The sequence below is a fragment of the Cervus canadensis genome, chromosome 14 (assembly GCF_019320065.1).
Source record: "Cervus canadensis isolate Bull #8, Minnesota chromosome 14, ASM1932006v1, whole genome shotgun sequence".
NCBI lineage: Eukaryota > Metazoa > Chordata > Mammalia > Artiodactyla > Cervidae > Cervus > Cervus canadensis.
The window spans coordinates 1,388,331-1,410,579 of record NC_057399.1 but is presented as its reverse complement, the minus strand read 5'-3'; the positions used below and the strand labels follow the sequence as shown (position 1 = coordinate 1,410,579).

The 22,249-nt window shown below is 40.3% G+C and overlaps 2 protein-coding genes across 3 annotated transcripts in view; one reads left to right on the top strand and one right to left on the bottom strand.

The window, feature by feature from the left end:
• The window catches only part of FZD3 (frizzled class receptor 3), a 102,227-nt gene extending 92,759 nt beyond the window's left edge, over positions 1-9,468 (bottom strand). The window contains exon 1 of one of the 2 annotated variants that reach the window (XM_043486986.1): positions 9,330-9,468. The gene's annotated coding sequence lies outside the window, so the exon portion shown is untranslated. Of the gene's footprint in view, positions 1-8,285; positions 8,403-9,329 lie in introns of those variants that run through there. The other variant, XM_043486987.1, reaches the window with a different exon arrangement.
• Positions 9,469-9,804: 336 nt separating this feature from the next.
• Positions 9,805-22,249, top strand: part of FBXO16 (F-box protein 16) — a 72,967-nt gene continuing 60,522 nt past the window's right edge. The window contains exons 1-4 of the mRNA XM_043487290.1: positions 9,805-9,957; positions 10,921-10,991; positions 13,337-13,534; positions 19,323-19,458. Coding sequence (XP_043343225.1) covers positions 19,360-19,458 — 99 coding nt within the window. The 5' untranslated portion in view covers positions 9,805-9,957; positions 10,921-10,991; positions 13,337-13,534; positions 19,323-19,359. The remainder of the gene's footprint in view (positions 9,958-10,920; positions 10,992-13,336; positions 13,535-19,322; positions 19,459-22,249) is intronic.

The window sequence follows — 22,249 nt, the reverse complement described above, 5'->3', positions numbered from 1 at the left end:
AAGACTCTACCAGAAAATTACTAGAGCTAATCTAATCAACAAATATAGTAAAGTTGCAGGATATAAAATTAACACACAGAAATCCCTTGCATTCCTATACACTAACAATGAGAAAACAGAAAGAGAAATTAAGGAAACAATACCATTCACCATTGCAACAAAAAGAATAAAATACTTAGGAGTATATCTACCTAAAGAAACAAAAGACCTATACATAGAAAACTATAAAACACTGATGAAAGAAATCAAAGAGGACACAAACAGATGGAGAAACATACCGTGTTCATGGATTGGAAGAATCAATATTGTCAAAATGGCTATTCTACCCAAAGCAATCTATAGATTCAATGCAATCCCTATCAAGCTACCAACGGTATTTTTCACAGAACTAGAACAAATAATTTCACAATTTGTATGGAAATACAAAAAACCTCGAATAGCCAAAGTAATCTTGAGAAAGAAGAATGGAACTGGAGGAATCAACCTGCCTGACTTCAGACTCTACTACAAAGCCACAGTCATCAAGACAGTATGGTACTGGCACAAAGACAGAAATATAGATCAATGGAACAGAATAGAAAGCCCAGAGATAAATCCACGAACCTATGGACACCTTATCTTTGACAAAGGAGGCAAGGATATACAATGGAAAAAAGTCAACCTCTTTAACAAGTGGTGCTGGGAAAACTGGTCAACCACTTGTAAAAGAATGAAACTAGAACACTTTCTAACACCATACACAAAAATAAACTCAAAATGGATTAAAGATCTAAATGTCAGACCAGAAACTATAAAACTCCTAGAGGAGAACATAGGCAAAACACTCTCCGACATAAATCACAGCAGGATCCTCTATGACCCACCTCCCAGAATATTGGAAATAAAAGCAAAACTAAACAAATGGGACCTAATGAAACTTAAAAGCTTTTGCACTACAAAGGAAACTATAAGTAAGGTGAAAAGACAGCCCTCAGATTGGGAGAAAATAATAGCAAATGAAGAAACAGACAAAGGATTAATCTCAAAAATATACAAGCAACTCCTGCAGCTCAATTCCAGAAAAATAAATGACCCAATCAAAAAATGGGCCAAAGAACTAAACAGACATTTCTCCAAAGAAGACATACAGATGGCTAACAAACACATGAAAAGATGCTCAACATCACTCATTATCAGAGAAATGCAAATCAAAACCACAATGAGGTACCATTACACCCAGTCAGGATGGCTGCTATCCAAAAGTCTACAAGCAATAAATGCTGGAGAGGGTGTGGAGAAAAGGGAACCCTCTTACACTGTTGGTGGGAACGCAAACTAGTACAGCCACTATGGAGAACAGTGTGGAGATTTCTTAAAAAACTGGAAATAGAACTGCCATATGACCCAGCAATCCCACTCCTGGGCATACACACCGAGGAATCCAGATTTGAAAGAGACACGTGCACCCCAGTGTTCATCGCAGCACTGTTTATAATAGCCAGGACATGGAAGCAACCTAGATGCCCATCAGCAGACGAATGGATAAGGAAGCTGTGGTACATATACACCATGGAATATTACTCAGCCATTAAAAAGAATTCATTTGAATCAGTTCTAATGAGATGGAGGAAACTGGAGCCCATTATACAGAGTGAAGTAAGCCAGAAAGATAAAGAACATTACAGCATACTAACACATATATATGGAATTTAGAAAGATGGTAACGATAACCCTATATGCAAAACAGAAAAAGAGACACAGATGTACAGAACATAATTTTGGACTCTGTGGGAGAAGGCGAGGGTGGGATGTTTCGAGAGAACAGCATCGAAATATGTATATTATCTATAGTGAAACAGATCACCAGCCCAGGTTGGATGCATGAGACAAGTGCTCGGGCCTGGTGCACTGGGAAAACCCAGAGGGACTGGGTAGAGAGGGAGGTGGTAGGGGGGAATCGGGATGGGGAATACATGTAAATCCATGGCTGATTCATGTCAATGTATGACAAGACCCACTGCGGTATTGTAAAGTGATTAGCCTCCAACTAATAAAAATAAATGAAAAAAAAAAAAAGAATCTACCTGCAATGCTGGAGACATGGGTTCGATCCTTGGGTTGGGAAGATTCCCTAGAGGAGGTAATGGCAACCCACTCCAGTATTCTTGCCTGGAAAATTCCACGGACAGAGGAGCCTGGCAGGCTACAGTCCATGGGGTCCCAGAGAGTTGGATGCAACTTTCACTTTTTTTCCTAGGGACAAAAATATGCATCTCTTTGGGGGCTGGAAGGGTAGGTAGAGTGGAAGGCAGGAGTGGTAGGAAAAAAGCATATTCTAAAACTATCATACTTCCATTTGGTTTTGTAATGGTGTTAAGTCTGCTTTTACTTTATTTTCGTTTCACAGATGTCAAATATTTCTGTTTGAACTACACAAACTCGGTTGGGAAAACATGAGAAAGTCAGGTTCAGAAATTCTCAGAGACCCAGGTTAACAAGACACCTCAAATAGATGTTAGGGCCCATGACAGCTTAGACCTTGGGAACTTGAACTGGCTTGGCTAAAGCAGAGAAAGAAACTGTCCTTTGTGCACTACCAATGACAGGGACCCCTGCATCCCAAGTTTTAATTACTGGGCAGAAAAATCTATTTGAATAAAGTAAAGCCATGGCTGAACTTCCCAATTTCTCCCCCAAGCATATGGTCTTGAGTAGAAGAAGGCAAAAGGAAAGTCTACAACCTTAGAAATAACCAAAGTTACGAGCAACCTCTGCCCTAAATGTCTAATCTCTCCAATACTGAAATCTCTAAATCAGAAATATTTGTTAAAGCTTCTTGGCCTGACATATTTTTTTCCTCCTTCAAGCTGGGCCCAGAAATGTGATGTCTGGCTATGGAAAAGTGATATTAAACACAGTCATGTATATTTAAGCTTAATTACCATGCAGCACGGTAACAATTACGCATATCATTAAATGTGTCAAATAAGCCCTGAAAGCTTTATTTGGCTACAGTATCAAAACATCCATATAAGTTCCATTTTTGTAGTTTGCTGTTATGCAGCATGTTCATCTGCTTGCAACTTGAAAAAAAATTAAAGGGAACATTGCTCCCTACTGAATATGTATATAACAATGAGAATTTCAACATTTTCATTTAGACTATTTTTCAAGCAGTATGGGTTCCAAATTTATGGTTCAAAGATTACCATACAAAACTTGAGGAAGAAACAAAGTAATATTGAGTTTTTTAAATTAGATGAGAAACCCCCTTATACTTCTGTCTACTCTATTTTACTTGTTTTTCTCTCAGTTATTCCTTTTGCCTCATTTACAAACAACGCTTCTCACAGACTTACAAAAGTGCTTTCCATTATGTACTTTGACATTCAAATTTCCATATATCAAAACATTTTTGTAAAATCATTATGTTAGGCTGGGGTAGAATGAAACCTTAATACATTAAGACTAGTTTATGATTATTAAGATAAATAAAAAACAGGAGAATGCAATGAGACAAGAAGAAAAATAGGAATAGTAAAAATATTAAGGAACTTATATTTCTTTCAAATCAGAGGTTCCCTAATGTTAATGTGCAGCAGATTCATAGAAACCCCATAAGTCTAAGAAATCCGAACCTCTGGAAAATGAATGATATACATACATTCTAACGATTATCTCGGTACTGTTACAAGTGATCTCTAAGTCATATTTTGAGAAATGCTATCCTAAAATAGAATAACTTAAAACAGTATAGGATATTTGCACATAATTATGTGCTTAGCAAAAGTAACAATAGAAAATGAATTTTTTAAAAAGCAGATAAAGAGTACTACTCTAATAGAAAAATGGAAAAAGGACATAAATTTACAAAAGAATGGCCAACAAACATATGAAAAGATATTCAACTTTACTAATAAAAACATGCAAACATGATATATAACATTTTTGTCAGTCAGATGAGCAAAGAAAGAATAACAGAACACAGTATAGAAGAGGGTGCAGAAAAAAGAATATATTCAACATTCCAACACTTGGAAATACTTTTTTTTTTCTTTCGCTGTCCCACACGGCTTGCAGAATCTTAGTTCCCCAAACAGGGACTGAACCCGGGCCAGGGCAGTGAAGTGTCTAACCACTAGACCGCCAGGAAATTCTCCATTTTCAAATACTACTGGAGGAAAAGCAAACTAACTAGTATTTCAAAAAAATAGCTATGGATATCAAAAACCCTTAAAATGTATATAATTTGATTCAGCAAACCTATTCTACAATTTATTCTAAGAAAGTAAGCACAAGTACACATGATGTATAACTGAAATGTTAGTACAACATTGTTTATAAAATAAAAACCCACAGACAATCTGAAAGTCTACCAATAAGGAATTGGTTAAACTAGGGTACAACCAACACATAACACACTCACTAAAAATGATGAGCAGGATCTGTATATACTGACTTGAAAAGACAGTAACAATAAAATAAGTGAAAAATAAAATTTTACATGGCTTACAAAACCATTATATATATATATATATATATATAGTCTCCCACTTTTTTTTTTAGTCTCCCACTTTTGTCAAAAATATACATACATGGAATAGAATAAAACTATATGAATTGTTTAAAAATACAATATTATAGGGGCTTCCCTGGCAACCCAGTGATTAGGACTCCACACTTCTACTTCAGGGAGCTCGAGTTTGATCCCTGGTCAGGGAATTAAGGTCCCACAAGCTGCACAGCGTAGTCAAAAAACAAAACAAAAAAATAGTGAAGTATTATAAATGCTGAAATGTTATTTTAAAGTCTGTCATATGTTATTTGTGTATGGGAAAATTAAATCTGCTAAATCTATAAATGTGTGCTGACAATAATACTAGTTGAATCAATGATTTACTAACTGTTGTTTAAGTAACAAGCCAAGGGACACAAAAATGCCCTACTACAGGTAGCAAGAGAAGTAAAAAAATGATGATAAACTTAGAATGGGTCAAAAATTGATTTTCAATACTGAAAAAAAATCAGATCACCTCTCAGGTGAATCAAATATTATGCAGTTAAAAAAAAACTTTTGATATATATTCTAAATTGCTTTTCAATAACATAATGAAATAAATGCTTCTAATCAGGATCACGTGAGTATAGATAGAAAGTCATTTTTCCTAAGAGAACCATCCTTGAAGAAGCTGTAAGTTTCAGACAGCAGGACACAGAGAAGGTTGAGGAAACCAAGAAATACTGACAAAATACAGCAACTGATTACATAAAGGTTAAAAGGTTTTTTTGCATTCTTTTTGATATTATATCTTTCACTACAGGAATCTGCAGAATCTCAGCTGAATAAAGGGAATTGCTGGATTAACTGGAGGGAACAGTCTCAGGCACCAAGGACCAGTAAAAAATGAGGGGTCTGGCAACAGCTTTTCATTCCCTAACCCTGAGAAAAGAGACATTCACTTCTTTACAGAACAATATATGTGGAAAACTAATTTCAGATTAAGTGACCTGATGGTTATTTCCTCAGAAAACAAAAAGACTAGATACATTTAACCCTACACTTTAATTTTTATCAATGTGTAACATCAGGAATCTGATATTCCCCAATTTACCAGTTCTCTTTTGATGATAAAAAGTAAAAGCCCCTAAAGTAAGTTGAGTATTTGTCCTGAAGAACAGCAATAAAGGGGATGCAATCTTGGAAGACTGTCTTCAGAGGCTGGCTACAGACCCAAAGAACTCAGGTGGGAAAAGCAGGAGATGGCAACTGTGAAGAGGAAAGAAAGCAGGCTGAATCCCAGAAGAGACAATGACAAAAGTGGGCCCTGGGGGCTTGTCAGCAGGGCCCTGCAACAAAAGATGTTAGCAATTCTATTCCAATTCACACTTTCTGTACAGAAAGTGATTCCTTTCATCTTTCTCAGCTTAGATTTACTTATCTTGACACACTATAAATGTACATAACATTTTGCGTTTCCAATTCAGAAATTGAAGGTTGCCTGAAACACACTGGCTACAATGGGAACAGGAGGATATTCTTTTGTCTTCTTTCAGAGTTTTCCAAGACTGCATTATAAGGATTAGCAATCACTACCTCTGAAGCTTCTTCTCTCAAGGAAACTATCGTCTTGTTAGAGAGCAAAGTACACAGAGAGCATATCACTGCTCAAAGTGCTAGATTCCTCTTCCTAAAACTCATGTGGGTTTTGGCCTTTCGTTTTCCATCTTATTTTAAAAATAAATTCATTCTCAGGATACTGTTTTCTGGTTGCTAAAGTTTATATAGCTCCATATTTAATTCATAGGGCCTAGATTCTTACTAACCTCAAGTTATCACTTTGCTACTTTATCTAATTTTTAAAGTCTGTCTAGTCATCTACTGATTACAAAAGATAATCTAATCTTCCAGTGTGCTGAGTGATGGGGCTTAAAAAAATATAGAAAAAACAAATAAAGTTTAAAATTAAAATGAATAGTAGAAATCAAAATCCAGTCCATCTTACAAATTATACATTAATTTTAAGACTTAGAGAAAGCAGAAGATTTTTTAAAAGTAAAAATAAAACTGGAAAGTTAAAAGATGGCCAGAGTCTGGACTTTAAAAAAAAAAAAGTCAGGTTGAAATTCTAGCCTGGTTTCCCTTTTCCATTAAAATGTGTTCAGAAAATGCTCTAATATCAAGCTCCTGATTTTTTTTTCCCCTTTAGCATGGTTGCATGTTTTGACTATAAAATTGGTTTAATGAGATAAACTTTGGGGACCAGGATTGTTTTTTAGGCCTACTAGCCTAGTTGTTTTTTCTTAAACTTCATTCACAGCGCATTCCTTGGATCCACCAAAACTATTGCTAGTTCTCAGCATAACAAATTGTAACTCAAAGATAGATTCATCATTTCTGATGAATGAAAGTCAGTTAAAACTGCTTTCTAGTCAAAGAGGAGTTGTTACTCTTCAAACATTCATTCCTAACCTTCTGGAAATGCCACTATTAAAAACCTTCACTTCTTTCCTCAAGATGCTGTGACCCTTCTTCTCCCAAATCTATACTGAACAATTCCTCATACATATTTCAAAGTCTTGATTTTCATTTGCACTACTGCTCTTTTTGTGGGCAGCTGCAGCTTTTTAAACGTCTCTAATTCTACAGATTTAGGGGTTAAAAGACACTTGAGACCAACACTGCTCTTCCCTGTGAAAGAAGGTAAAGATGCAGTAAGAACTGTTTCCTACCACATGCCTCCTGAAGAAAAGAAAGTCAACAGCAGTCTAACATCAACAAACTAACATGCTCAGAATAAGTTTTCAGTATGAAATCTCATAGTTTTACTAACACATACGAAATTTAAGTTGGGGAAAGATATTTTCTTCCTGTCAAGTGGGCAACAGAGGACTTACCGTGACTTTAAAACCCCCTCTCTTTGCCCAATGATGACGCTCTCACAACATTGTGCTATACAAAGAAAGAAGGTGCACTTTACTATTATCTTCACCTCAAGCCTCCCTACTTCAAATATCTCAATCATGGCTGAGGATCTCTCTAGAAAAATCCACCTAAATGTTCAAAGCACAAAATAAAGCTCAGAGGAACACAGTACCTAAGATGAAAAAAGGAATGAAAGAACCTATAGTCCTTTCTTCTTCTATTAATAGGGCACTGGTAGATTTAGGAGAGATGTAGAGGCAGGGAATATTAGTGGATGAGAAAAAAAAAAAAAACCACGGAGGAGGAAAGAGAAGGTAGGACGGTAGGCTTTATTAATTACCTTATTTTCCTGACAGTTTCAAAGCACTAGGGGGGAGGGGGATAGAGGAGGAACCTGTTATTTCACTAAATAAAAGGCAACACTGTAAGAAGAATTGCATCTCAATTATCTTTTATTTTCAGCTCTATCCTTGAAAGCCTGCCCACTTAAGCTTTTACATCACTTTCCTATCTTATTACCTCTATGTTGTGGTTTGGTACTTCAAGCAAACACTTTTTTTTCTTCTTCTTCTTCTGGAGGAAAAAGATGGTATTGATTTGCTTAAAAGTACGGATGGGGGAAAAAAAAAGTACCGATGGAAAGCATTATCTTGAGGAGTAAATGGTTCTTAATAACCGAACTACGGATTTATCTATTCCTTTGACTGTCAACACACCACTAAAGGCTAAAAGAAGGCTCAAGAGGGAGGTAACATCCCCCAGGGTCAAGTCTTTGTCTCCTGGCTCCTGCGGTATTGGCTTTGCCAAGTAACCCAATTCCCGTAAATAAACATTACAGGTCTCTCCAAACTACTTCTATAAAATAAGATCTTGTTTGACCAACCTTATAGAGCAGTCATTTATTTCTATAGCTGCTGGTCTGCTCTGCTGCTCTGTCTACATTCAGAAGAGAACCAAAATTCAAAATTTCATTTATTCTGGGCCAAAAACCAGACCTTTTTTCCTCCTTCCGAGATATTTTGCAACTTCAAGTCGACTCCTCTGCCTGTATTAGTGGCACATGCTTTTGTTCTTTTAAAAAAGAAAGAAAGAAAGAAAAAACACCCTTTTTTCTCTTATTGAGGAAGGCACCTAACTCTGAAAAAGGCCTCTGGGAAGATGCGAAAATGTCTTGAAATGTTTAACAGCACCTTATTTCAGAGGCTATGGATGAACCTCCCCGCGGTACCCCAGGGCAAACACACGGAGCGTCCAAGGGGGCAGAGGGGGAAGCCTCGAGGAGGAATATGCAGACTTTGCAAAACTGATGGGAGGGAGGAGAGGGGACAACTTTTAGGACTAGAAACAGGAGGCAGTCCAGATGCTGCGACGCCGCCCGGGCTCCGGGAAGCCCCGACGCGGGTCCCGGCGGCCCCCCGCGCCCCCGCACCCAGCCCTCGCTGCATTGTCCTCCCAGCCAGCGGCCGCGTCCTCCACCCACAGCCCCCAGCGGCCCGGGAGCGCCACACGCCCCCGCGGCGCCGACCGAGCCCCAGGGCTGGGCCGGGGGCGGCGCGGAGGGAGCGCGGGCCACACTCGAACAGGTTGCTCGGCGCGGGCTCGGGACCGAGAGGGTTAATCCAGTCGGCGGGCATCGGTCCGCCTCAGCCCCCAGCCCCAAACTCGGGCTCCCCCGCGCCCCGCCGGCCCGCCGGCACCCCCGAGAAAGCCCCGAGACACCCCTCCACAGCGCGGCGCCCAAGGCTTTTGTTTTGGCGGCGACGAGAATAACGATCCCTGAGGAGGAGGTGCCGCGGCTGCTGGTGGCTCTTCAGCACAGGGTTAGACCGAGGAGCGGGCAACCGCGGCGGCACCTCCTCAGTCCCCACTCCCGAGTCCTCTTCCCGCTGAGCCGGACGGGAGGGGGCCTGCACGACCCGGGGCTCACCTCACACCTCGGGGCCGGGCTCCCGGGGGTGCTGCGGCGCCGGCCGGAGGCGGCCGCGGGTCCCTCAGGTAAACGGAGCCAGCGATGATCGCAGGCGCGCGCCTCGGAGCGACCGCGAGCTTTCGCGATCGCCGGGGCGCGCGGCCCGGCGGGGGAGTGGGAGGGGGCATGCGCGCGCACGTACGGCGCAGGCGCGCTGCGCACGCTCCACCGAGCGCTCCCATCTTGAGCCCAGCTTCTGGATACCCGGCCGCAGGTTTCGTTGTTCTTTACCTCTAGCCGAGGCTGATGCCTGGCCCTGTCCTGCCCCCGCGGAGTCGTTCCAAGCTTTGGAAGCTTTTCTTAAACGCCCTCAGTCCCCTTTGCAAAGCTGTCCCTGCCTTCCCTGCTGAGACAGTGCTGCGACTCTCATCATTCAAGCCTGGAACGCTATTATTGCAAGACCACCAAAACCTGTTTCGAGAACCAGCGTGCCCCCTGGGGACCCGGGGATTGGAGTTGGTTAAGAGGCGGGTGCTGAGGGTGGTACTGGGTGCAGATGGAGGTAGTCAACTTTCATAATTGCAGAGCTCCAAGCTGAAGCAGCAGAGCAGATACCCTCTTTACCAACACCCACTTTAGTGAGCAGGTGGGGCTTGAGGTTATTGGTGGCATTCCCCATCTTCTGTTCTTTGGGAAATGTTTCTTCTCTCTTTTTCTTCATAAGTGATTTTATTTTTTTCTACATAAGCAATTTCAGAACTTAAAGATTCCTTAGAAATCATCTAAACCTAACCTCTCATTATTGAGACAGCAGAAAAGAACGGCCCAGAAAGGTTAAAAAGACTTACCCAAAGCCAGGCAGCATTTTAAGGGCTGAGTCTGGATTCATTCATTCCAAGCCAAAGCTGTTACCTTTGCCTCCATCATTTTACCTACCTTTCTTTCTCTTCCTTTTCCTCCCTTTTTAACCTAAATTTCACAGGCATCATTTTGTTCTCTGGTAGCACAAAGGACTTAAAGAAATACTTTGAACTTGTAGCATAGTATGACTGTACTTGACGTTATTCAACTGTACACTTGGTTAAGATGATGTATTTGGATATAATCTTCTGTCTGAATCTTTGCCACCCCATGTTAGGAGACTGACCAAAAACAGCTATATAATCTGTGGTTTGTCCAAATCCTTGGGACACATCTCTGTGGCATCTTTAATTATAGGCAACTATTTTATACAAAGAAAAGTGGACATGTTAGTCCCTCACTCCTGTCCGACTCTTTGTGATGCAATGGACTGTAGCCCACCAGGCTTCTCTGTCCATGGACTTTTCCAGGCAAGAATACTGGAGTGGGTTGCCATTCCCTTCTCCAGAGGATCTTCCCAACCCAGGAATGGAACCCAGGTCTCCTGCATTGCAGGCAGATTCTTTACTGTTCGAGCCACCAGCGAAACAATCTTTTTTAAAGGTGCAAATACTGAGCTTAGACACTCATAAATATAGTTTAACATCAGAAGATGAGCTATGGGAAATGCATCATAAAAGAGATCTGAAATGACATTTTCAATTTCATTAATAAATACTAATGCAGTAATACTTTTTTTTTTTTTTAGTAACATTGATCCTTAGGCTGATTCTTATCAAGTCGTTGTGTCCTGTGGAGCCAACACTGCCTCTACTGAGGGTGAGTGAAACAGCTAAGAGCATTTATGAAAATCAGTGTGGACCTGCTTCAGGTACTTCTAGATCCCTTGTACCTTCAGATCCTCTAGAGATGTGCTGCTCTCACATTTTTATGCAATTTACACATGGTCTGTGAAAACTGTCAGGCATAGAACATATCTTGGCTCCTAGTGGGAGGTGGGAATGATGTAGAAATTATCATTGAATGTATCAACATGATCACAGAAATAGACCACTGAGCAAAAGAAGCGAACCACAAAGTATGTAAATTATGATAGCTGTTTAAAACAGTCACATTGTTTATGGGGCCAAATGTATATATATAATAAGCATAAAAAGTGGGCAAGTGGGCAGCACGCTGATGTAATGACAGTGGATGCCTCTAGGCAGGCAGGGTGGAAAATGAGATCTGGGCAGTGTGTAAAAGGGGCTTCAACTGTTAATCACACACACGAAGCAAAATGTTAACATTTTAAAAAATCTCTGCAGGGAGAAAAGCGTGTTTCTTAGGCAAGTCTGTAAACCTTTCTTTATGGTTGACATGTTTCCTTTAAAAATAATGTCGAGGGACTTCCCTGGTGGTCCAGTAACTAAGATTCCACCCTCCCAAAGCAGAGGACCTAGGTTTAATCCCTGGTCTGGGAACTGGTGAAAGACAGGAAGTCTGGCGCGCTGTAGTTCATGGGGTTGCAGAGTCAAACACGACTTAGTGACTGACGAACAGCTGGGAACTAGATCCCATATACTGCAACTAAAGATCAAAGAAAGATCCTGTGTGCTGCAACTAAGATCCAGTGCAGCCAAATAAGTAAATATTTTTTAAAAATATTTTAATATTTTTAAAAATTTTTAAATAAAAGCAGTGTTAAATTTTCAAGTACACTGAGCCAATGTGCTCACTATGAACACAATGTGAAGGGTGTTGTTCAGACTTGGGGGATCAGAAGTCAGACTGATCAAGGGCTGAACAAGGGGAGGTCCAGAGGATGCTAGTTGAGAGGATCAATGAAAGGGACCTTATTTTCAGGGATAAAAATATTCAGCTCTAACAGGGATAAAGTGTCAGCTCTAACAGGGATAAAGTGTCAGGCTCTCTTTAATCCCATCTTTCTTTCATTCAATGTTATAACCACCAATAGAAAGTCTTTAATGAGCAGGAACTTCACGGAGATCCAACACTCTCCCAGCGAGTTGTTAAAACTGGTTGGTCTCTTTCTGGATGAACCCGTTTTGAAACCATCAATGTTAACTGGTAATACATGGTAATTTAGTATTGCATCTACTTACCTCCCCCAGGCCTCCACCCCTGCAAAAGTCTTTGTTTATTCATTTTACATACAGCCTGATCATAAAACATACAACCATACATAAAACCACTAGGCTGGAATTCAGACAACATAAGTTCCAATTTAAATTTGGCCACTTATTGATCCTTTGTCAACTCTAAAGAAAGCAGCAACCTCTATGAGCTTTACTTTTCATTTTCTTTTTAAATAGGAGATATAGGAATGCTGCCTATTTCAAAACAATGAAACAATATAAACATAGGGTTTACATTTATTTACCTTGTAAGAGAGTACATTTTTATTTATTTTAGGAAACATGAGATAATGAGAAAAGTCTTCGTTTTTTTAATTTGGTTAACTGCTGCCCATAAGGACTGCTTTACGCTTCCCAGATGTCCCTTCTGAAATGTTGTTTTTCTCCAGCATTATAGTTCTATCACAGTAGTTATTTCTACATTGCATTTTCAAATCCTCCTCATTAGATTTCTTTTTTTATCCTGCATTCTCACTCTGCCTCTCATTACATGGTAGATGCTCCATAAATTTAATTAATTAAATTAGACCAGATCGTAAACTTTCCCAAATTTGGAGTTATCCTTATTCAGGCATGCCATCTGCTGGTTCCCTGGTGTATCTGTTAGTCGGCCTTAATTCCTTAATCCAATAAATTAAAATTCATGTTGAAGCACGGCTGAATTTGTGTGTTGGGCAATTTTCCCACGTTCTTCCACTTCCTGTGTGCAGGTGCTATTCTTTCATTGCATCTCTCCAGAATTGTTTTTCCTGTAACCTTCTTTTACCTGTTGGCCACTCTAAAAACCCGGAGAAACGGAGTTTACGTTTCAGAACCCTGGAGTGACCAGAACAATGTAACTGGGCATGCTCAGTAGGTTGGCCTGATTTGGAACATACTTCTGGCTTGAATGGGGGCATTTAATGCTGTTTGTTTCAGGATTGGCTGCATCTTCGTCCTAGCATTATATTGAGAGATGGCAGCCTTTCCCACCCTCTGGACGCTCACACTTTTCCATTTTGTCCGTGTGCCCAATTTTGGAGCCAGCCCTCTAGGATCTCCCGGCCAATCAAGAGACCACACATTGTTGCCTAAGAGACCCCGGATGCCAGCGAAAAGATTTATAGGTAGTGATTGGTCTACTGGAAGGGGGTGCTAGACGGAGTCACAGAAACAGGAGCTATGGCAACATCAGCGCTAGAGGCTTGAGGAGAAAGACCTGAAGAGAAAGAAAGACTTAAAGAGGTGAGAGCAGTGATCACTGCATGAGAAAGATGGAGACTCTTTTGACAGCTCTTCTCTCAGGTCCTCCTGGGCTCCTCCCGAGCCTTGGCAGTGACCCCGGGAATTACATTTTGCTCTGTGTTAGCAGTTAAATTACCAGATGCATCATATATATGAAATTAACAACCAACAAATAATTATTTCTGTGCCTTTCAAAGCACTAGCTCTTTGCATTGTCTTATAGTTTCTCTTTGTTTCCACCTAGTTGAATATAAGATGAATTCATATTTAAATCTAACCGTACCCTATTTCCCGATCATTTCCTTGTAAGCTCTTATTTCCTTCTCTGATGATACTGTAGTGTACATTGGGTGAGCTGTGTGTTAGTGGAGAAACTCAACCCTGTTCTGCTCTGTAAACGCCAAATAAAAAACCGATTATCCTGAGTCTAACCCCAATGCTCAGTTCCTAATGTTGAGTTTTACCTTCTTTGCCACTAGCTTTAATCCTTAAACCACCTCACCTCCACTATTGTGTTCATTCATTCAGCTGATTTAGACAAGTATTTATGGAGCTTCTACTGTGTACTACTGAGATTAGGATTCAGGTTGAGCACATTAAGAAAACCACATTAGCAAAGAAGCACCAGTTTTGTACCACATTCTTTGATCTGAAGTTCAGTCTGTCTGTACAGATAGTGCATGAAGGAAGAGAAAGGAGGATGAACTGAAAAGGTAAATTCATGGTGTACCTAGATTATCATGCTAAGGATTCTGTAGCCATTATCGAGTCTCTGAAGGTTTTCAAGCTGAAAAATGATTAACAGACCTTTTAAAAAACACTTCCCCGAGTAAGAGTAGTGCTTAGCCAAAGCTGGGGAGTAGGGAAATGTGGAGATACTGATCAGAGGGTACAAACCTTCAGTTATAAAATGAATAAGTTCTAGAGGCCTTATGTACTGCCTAGTGACTTTGTGGTGATGGTGGTAGTAGTTTAGTTGCTAAGTTGTGTCCCATTCTTGCAACCCCATGGACTGTAGCCCACCAGGTTCCTCTGTGGGTTGCCATTTCCTTCTTCAGGGGATCTTCCTGTCCAGGGATCATGGTGACTATAGTTAATAATAATATATTATATACTTGAAATCTGCTAGAAGAGTAGATCTCAAGGGTAATCACACACAGATGTGCACACATACACACACACAATAACTATGGGAGGTGATGGATATGTTACATAGTTTGATTGTGGTAAGCATTCCACAATGTGTACATGTATTAAAACATCACCTTAAATATATACATTTTTATTTGTTAAAAAAAAACCCTCTTGCAGTAGACTGTAATGTACATTATAGTCAAGACTTGTCTTTATACCTCTAATACAGACCTAATAAGTCTTTAGTGAAGTTGTATAGTGGTGAGAGTGTGAAGAATGGCTTTGAAGATGGGATTGGAGGTATGTAACCACTGGAACTTTACCAGGGGACCTATCCTTGCCTTTAAACATGACACTAGAAGCACACACTGGGGGTAAGGGCCATAAGCCCTTTTTCTTCCCCTTTATCCAAAGAAGAATTAAAGGTGAACATGCAAGGACAGCCATTAAAGGGGAAAGAGGTCATGAAAAAACAACAGCAAGCTTTGTATGTAGAAGGAGGGAAGGCAACTTGCTTTGTCTTGTTATTTTTTTGTATGTTATATGAAAGTGTCTGGTCTGTACTGTGAACCAGTGTGGGCATGCAGATATGCACACTGCCCATCTTCTAAAATGGATGGAGGAAAAAACTGTAAAAGGATAATGACAAAAACCAGGGCAGGATACCTCCATTTGCCTGCTTCAGTAAGACTATTACCAAGAGGGCTCTTTTTCTCAGACAGGCTCATCTCCTGAAAACCAAACTTTATTCAAGTTGATTTGAAAAAAACCTGATTCAAATAATTTCTAGCTCTGAAGAACCAGGACGAAAAAAAAAAAACAATGTAAAACCTTGGGGAGGCCCTGGAAAAGCTACTTTGTCCTAATCAGAAATCGTGCTTAGAGTCAGTCAGATTGTTTTCTACTCAAACTGGGAAAAGAGAGTTTCTCAGCTTACAACAGAAGTTTTTAACCTGGTATAAGCAAAATGTAATGTTAATATGCATTTTTCTAGGGAGAAGATTGATAGTTTTCATCATATCCTCAAAGAGTTTTATGGCCCTAAAAAAAAAAAAAAAGATTGAAAACAATTGGTTTAAGGAATTCCCTGGCGGTCCAGTGGTTAGGACTCTGTACTTTCATTGCCGAGGACCAGGGTCAATCCCTGGTTGGGGGCTAAGATTCTGCAAGCCGAGTGGCTTGGCCTAAACAGATAAATAAAATTAAAAAAAACAAAAACACAAAACTTCAATCAGTTTAAATAGAATAAAGATCAAACATGAATAAATAGCAATAAAAAAGGAAATATGTGATTTTTAACTGAGCAGATCTAGACTCAGTGACCGTGCTTTGTATATTTGCCTGCTCATGTGTATTTTTATAGCAGCCAATTAATAATACTGGAATGAAATCATTTCTTACACCTTTGCAACTTAGCTGTTAGGAGCTAAGAATGTGAGGGCTCATCTGAACCTCCTTAATTCCCCCTTATTCCAGTGGAGTGGTATCAGCGGGCAACTGCAGGAAGATATTATCTATGGTTTAAAACCCTGAGGTTAAAAAAAAATAAAAATAAAAAAATAAAACCCTGAGGTTTTAAAACATTCGCTTTATCTTCAGTTGATTTAAACCCGAGAGGGAATATTACATGTCAAGTGAGAGTCACGAAATTTCAGATCTAGCATTTGGGGGAATCCTCTGTAAGTCAAAAAATAATGGTTTTTTAATTTAAAAAATGTTTATTCTTATTTATTTATTTGGCTGTGCCAGGTCTTAGTTGTGGCATGTGGGATCAAAAAATTGTCCAAGTGAATTCTCTGGTGGTCCAGGGGACCTGGGTTCTATCCCTGGTCAGGGAATTAGATCCCACACGCCCTAACCTGGCTCAGCCAGATAAATAAAATAAATATGTTGTAAAAGTTGTCTTATATTTGCTGCCATAATTTTTGGAGCCCTGGGTCAGGCAGGCAAATCCTGTGCAGTCCCCAATGCAGCACCACTGCCTTGGATATGAAATATACCTTCAGAGAGGAAGAAGGCACAAACAGAAACACTGAGGATATATATTGAAAATGCCATCAATCTGCTTTAAATATTTTTTACCTTAAAATATTCTGTTGTGCCCCCTTCAAGGACAGGCTTTGAAGAACTCTGTAAATAACAGGAAGTTCTAAGAAAGTCGGTGGGTGATGCTATTTATTTTATTTTTTAAAACTTTTTATTTTGTATTGAAGTATAACCAATTAACAGTGTTGTGGTTTCACATGAACAATGAAGGGTCTCACCCATATATATACATGTATCCATTCTCCCCCAGACTCCCCTCCCAGCCAGGCTGCCATTGAGCACAGTTCCCTGTGCTGTATCGTGGGTCCTTGTTGGTTATCCATTTTAAATACAGCAGTGTGTACCTGTCTAAGTCAATCCTAAAAGAAATCAGTCCTGAATATTCATTGGAAGGACTGATGCTGAAGCTGAAGCTCCAAAACTTTGGCCACTTGATGCGAAGAGCCGACGCAGATGCCAGGAAAGACTGAAGGCAGGAGGAGAAAGGGATGGCAGAGGATGAGATGGTTGGATGGCATCACTGACTCAATGGACATGAGTTTGAGTAACCTCCGGGAGATGGTAAAGGACAGGGAAGCCTGGCGTGCTGCAGTCCATGGGGTTGCAGAGTCGGACACAACTGAGTGACTACCTGCAAAAAGTTACAAAGCTAATAAGTTTTAGAGCCAGGATCCAAACTGTGTAATATAAAAAGTTTTGGCTGCAGACAGTAGAAATAGATTCTAGCTAATGTGTGCGTGCTGTGTGCTTAGTCGCTCAGTTGTGTCAGACTCTTTGTAGTTTGCCAGGCTTCTCTGTCCATGGGGATTCTCCAGGCAAGAATACTGGAGTGGGTTGCCATGCCCTCCTCCAGGGAATCTTCCCAATGCGGGGATTGAATCCAGATCTCCTGCATTGCAGGCAGATTCCTTACCGTCTGAGCCACGAGGGAAGCCCCTACAAGAAGAGTCTTCTAGCTAATGTAGGTGAAATTTACTGCAGGGCTATCAGGTCGCTCACAAAATGGATAAGAAAGGACATGTGCATGCTAAGTTGCTTCAGTTGCATCTGATTCTTTGTGACCCTGTGGACGGTAGCCCACCAGGCTCCTCTGTCCAAGGGATTCTCCAGGCAAGAACACTGGAGTGGGGTGCCATGGCCTCCTCCAGGGGATCTTCCTGACCCAGGGATCAAACCTGCATCTCTTATGTCTCCAGCATTGGCAGGCGGGTTCTTTACCACTAGTGCCACCTAGGAAGCCCCTACAAGAACAGCTTAACAGTCTACTCAGAGCATCTGTGGTACTTTGAATGATCACCTTGGCTGTAAAGCAAGGATAAGCCAGCATCAGTTACCTGGCCTAGCTTAGGCTCATAACTGGGCAAGGGGAGGCCACTTTGATTAACCAACCCAGCAGACCCTAAACACTGAGGGAAAAGTAATTCCTCATGGAAATTATAGTGCTTTAATCCAATGAAGGCAGACATAGGGACTTCCCTGGCTGTCCAGTGGTTAGAATTGGATCATAAAGAAGGTTGAGTGTTGAAGAATTGATGCTTTTTAATTGTGGTACTGGAGAAGACCTTTGAGACTCCCTTGGACAGCAAGGAGATCAAATGAGTCAATCCTAAAGGAAATCAACCCTGAATGTTCATTGGAAGGACTGATGCTGCAGCTGAAACTCCAATACTTTGGCCACCTGATGCGAAGAGCTGACTCTTTGAAAAAGACCCTGATGCTGGGAAAGATTGAGGGCAAGAGGAGAAGGGAGGCAACAGAGGATGAGATGGTTGGATGGCATCACCAACTCAATGGACATGAGTTTGAGCAAACTCTGGGAGATAGTGAAGGACAGGGGAAGCCTGGTATACTTCAGTCCATGGAGTTGCAAAGAGTTGGACACAACTTAGTGACTGAACAACAACAGTCATGGTTAAGACTCAACGTTTCCAATACAAAGAATGTGAGTTCCATCTCTGGTTGGGGAACTAAGATCCCACATGCCATGAGGCCACAAAAATGAAGGCAGACATATACAGTACTGTGCATCTAAAACCAGTGTATTTTCCCCAACAAACCCAAATCTGTCCATAATGTAAATCCCTGGCCTTGTCCATTGTACCATTCTACTTGTTAAATATGGTAGCAAGCTAGAGCCCTTGTTAACTAGATGTCAGAAAGTTAAGAGAGGAAGAAGGGGGTCACAAGGGACAAAGATGTAGTAGTTCAGATTGCAGTGTGATTTTATAAATACTTCTTTCTGACCAATATGATACATTCTTAGCTAAGAGTGATTCTGATTTTTCCCCCTTGGTCCAATGAAAATCAAACAGAGATAAACAGACCTGTGTCTGATTCCCTGTTTCACCACCTACTGTCTGTATAACTCTGGGCAAAGCATGTAACTTTAGTGAGCCTCATTTTCTTCATCTGTAAAATAAGCCAAAACCCACCACCTTACCATATTGTTATGGGTTTTAATTGAGCAAACCTGTTAAGTGCCTGACATATAAAATGCTCCCAGTAAATGTTACTCTCCCCCTAGTCCCTGTCCCAGTGTACTAAAAAAGATTATATGGTATTAGTATTTTTAGTATTCTGAAGATTGTGTGATTCATTTCTTCTGCAGGTATAGTTTTTCTTACAGAAGAATATCCACTTATTTCATGATGGCATTTGCACCCCCAAAAAACACAGATGGTCCCAAAATGCAGACAAAGATGAGTACCTGGACACCCCTAAACCATCAGCTTTTGAATGACCGGGTGAGTAATAAGAACTGTTTTATTAGTTGAAATCATGCTTTAAAGGAACAAAAAAGCATTAAAATTTTGGTAATCAAAACATGAACAGGAATTGCTTAGGATTGTGTAGTGGATTAAAAAAAAATGAAGGATTTCTTCAAAAATTTTAATTGAAATAAATTTAGAACAAAAAGAAAGAAAACTTTAATTGAGCCCCAGTCACATGGCCAGAGCTGGCAAGAGATACAGCGTTCCTGCTTAGAAAGAAAGATCTTAGGGACTTCCCTGGTGGTCCAGTGGCTAAGACTCTCTGCTTCCAGGTTCAATCACTGGCCAGGGAATTCAGTCCCACATACTGCAACTAAAGACCTTGTGTGCTGTAACTAAGACCCAGGGCAGCCAAATAAATAAATATTTTTTAAAAGATTTAGGAGATGAGAAGGCCAGGAGGAGTGTCTACCACCTCCCGTTCACCTCCGTATCCAACTGGTGTTCAGGTTCTGAGTCTTCCTTCTAGGTCTCTTCATCCAGACCCTTCTTCTCCTTTGACTTGTGCACATCCAGCTCCACGTTCTCAGTTCACACACTCCCCCCTCTTCGCCTGGCACATTGCAGTAACCCCTCAGCTGGTTTCACTGTCTCTAATCCATCCTCTATTCTGGTCCCAGAATGATCTTTCTAAAATACCAAACTAATCCTATGAAGCAAAACCGATAACAGACTGCTCCAAAGAATAAATTCCACCCTACCCCCCATGCATAGCACTGAGGACCCTTCATGTGTGTTAGTCACTGAGTCATGTCCGACTCTTGAAGATCCCATGGACTATAGCCGGCCAGGCTCCTCTGTCCATGGGATTCTCCAGGCAAGAATACTGGAGTAGGTTGCCATGACCTCCTCTAAGGGATCTTCATGACCCACAGATTGAACCCAGTGTCCTTTATATAACCTGCATTAGCAGGTGAGTTTTCTTTTTTAATTTATTTGGCCTCAATTTTTGTTGAAGCATGTGAACTCTTAGTTGCAGCATGTGGGATCTAGTTCCCAGACCAGAAATCAAACCCAGGCCCCCTGCATTGGAAGCATGGAGTCTTAGCCCCTGGACCACCAGGAAGTCCCAGTAGGTGAGTTCTTTAACACTGGTGCCACCTGGGAAACCTGAATAGCTTTTGTCAAATTTTATGAGAATTTCTAGGGAATTCCTTGGTGGTCCAGTGGCTCAGTCTGTGCTCCCAATGCAGGGGGCCTGGGTTCCATCTGTGTTCAGGAACCTAGATCCCACATGCTGCAAGAGTTTGCATGCTGCAACTAAAGAACCCACATGGCACAACTAAGACCCAGTGCAGTCAAATAAATAAAAATGTTTAAAAATTTCATATGAGCAATGATAAGAGAAATAACAATTTCTATTAGAAATGATATTCATTTTGTTGTTCAGAACTCCCATTTTATTCCCTCCCTCATTTTTATTTTGGTTTAGTTAGGTTCTAGTTTGGAGTAAAAGTATTTTCAAAAATCTTAGCCTACCGCATGTAAAATAGATAAGCAATGGGAATTTGCTGTGTGGCTCAGGAAACTCAAACAGGGGCTCTGTATCAACCTAGAGGGGTGGGATGGGGAGGGAGATTGGAGGGAGGTTCAAAAGGGAGGTAACATATATATCCCTATGGCTGATTCATGTTGAGATTTGACAGAAAACAACAAAATTCTGTAAAGCAAAATCCTTCACTAAAAAATAAAATTTAAAAAACTATCATAATAGTGGGAGACTTTAATACCCCACTCACAACTATGGATAGATCAACTAAACAGAAAATTAACAAGGAAACACAAACTTTAAATGACACAATGGACCAGCTAGACCTAATTGATATCTATAGGACATTTCACCCCAAAACAAGCAACTTCACCTTTTTCTCAAGTGCACACGGAACCTTCTCCAGAATAGATCACATCCTGGGCCATAAATCTAGTCTTGGAAAATTCAAAAAAATTGAAATCATTCCAGTCATCTTTTCTGACCACAGTGCAGTAAGATTAGATCTCAATTACAGGAAAAAATTGTTAAAAATTCAAACACCTGGAGGCTAAATAACACGCTTCTGAATAACCAACAAATCATAGAAGAAATCAAAAAAGAAATCAAAATATGTATAGAAATGAATGAAAATGAAAACACAACAACCCAAAACCTATGGGACACTGTAAAAGCAGTGCTAAGGGGAAGGTTCATAGCAATACAGGCTTATGACAAGAAATAAGAAAAACGTTAAATAAATAACTAACTCTACACCTAAAGCAACTTAGAGAAGGAAGATGAAGAACCCCAGGGTTAGCAAGAAGGAAAGAAATCTTAAAAATTAGGGCAGAAATAAATGCAAAAGAAACTAAAGAGACCATAGCAAAAATCAACAAAGCTAAAAGCTGGTTTTTTGAAAAAATAAACAAAATTGACAAACCATTAGCAAGACTCATTAAGAAACAAAGAGAGAAAAACCAAATTAACAAAATTAGAAATGAAAATGGAGAGATCACAACAGACAACACTGAAATACAAAGGATCATAAGAGACTACTACCAGCAGCTCTATGCCAATAAAATGGACAACTTGGATGAAATGGACAAATTCTTAGAAAAGTATAACTTTCCAAAACTGAACCAGGAAGAAATAGAAGATCTTAACAAACCCATCACAAGCAAGGAAATCGAAACTGTAATCAGAAATCTTTCAGCAAACAAAAGCCCAGGACCAGATGGCTTCACAGCTGAATTCTACCGAAAACAGTTAGAGAAAGAGCTAACAACCTACCTT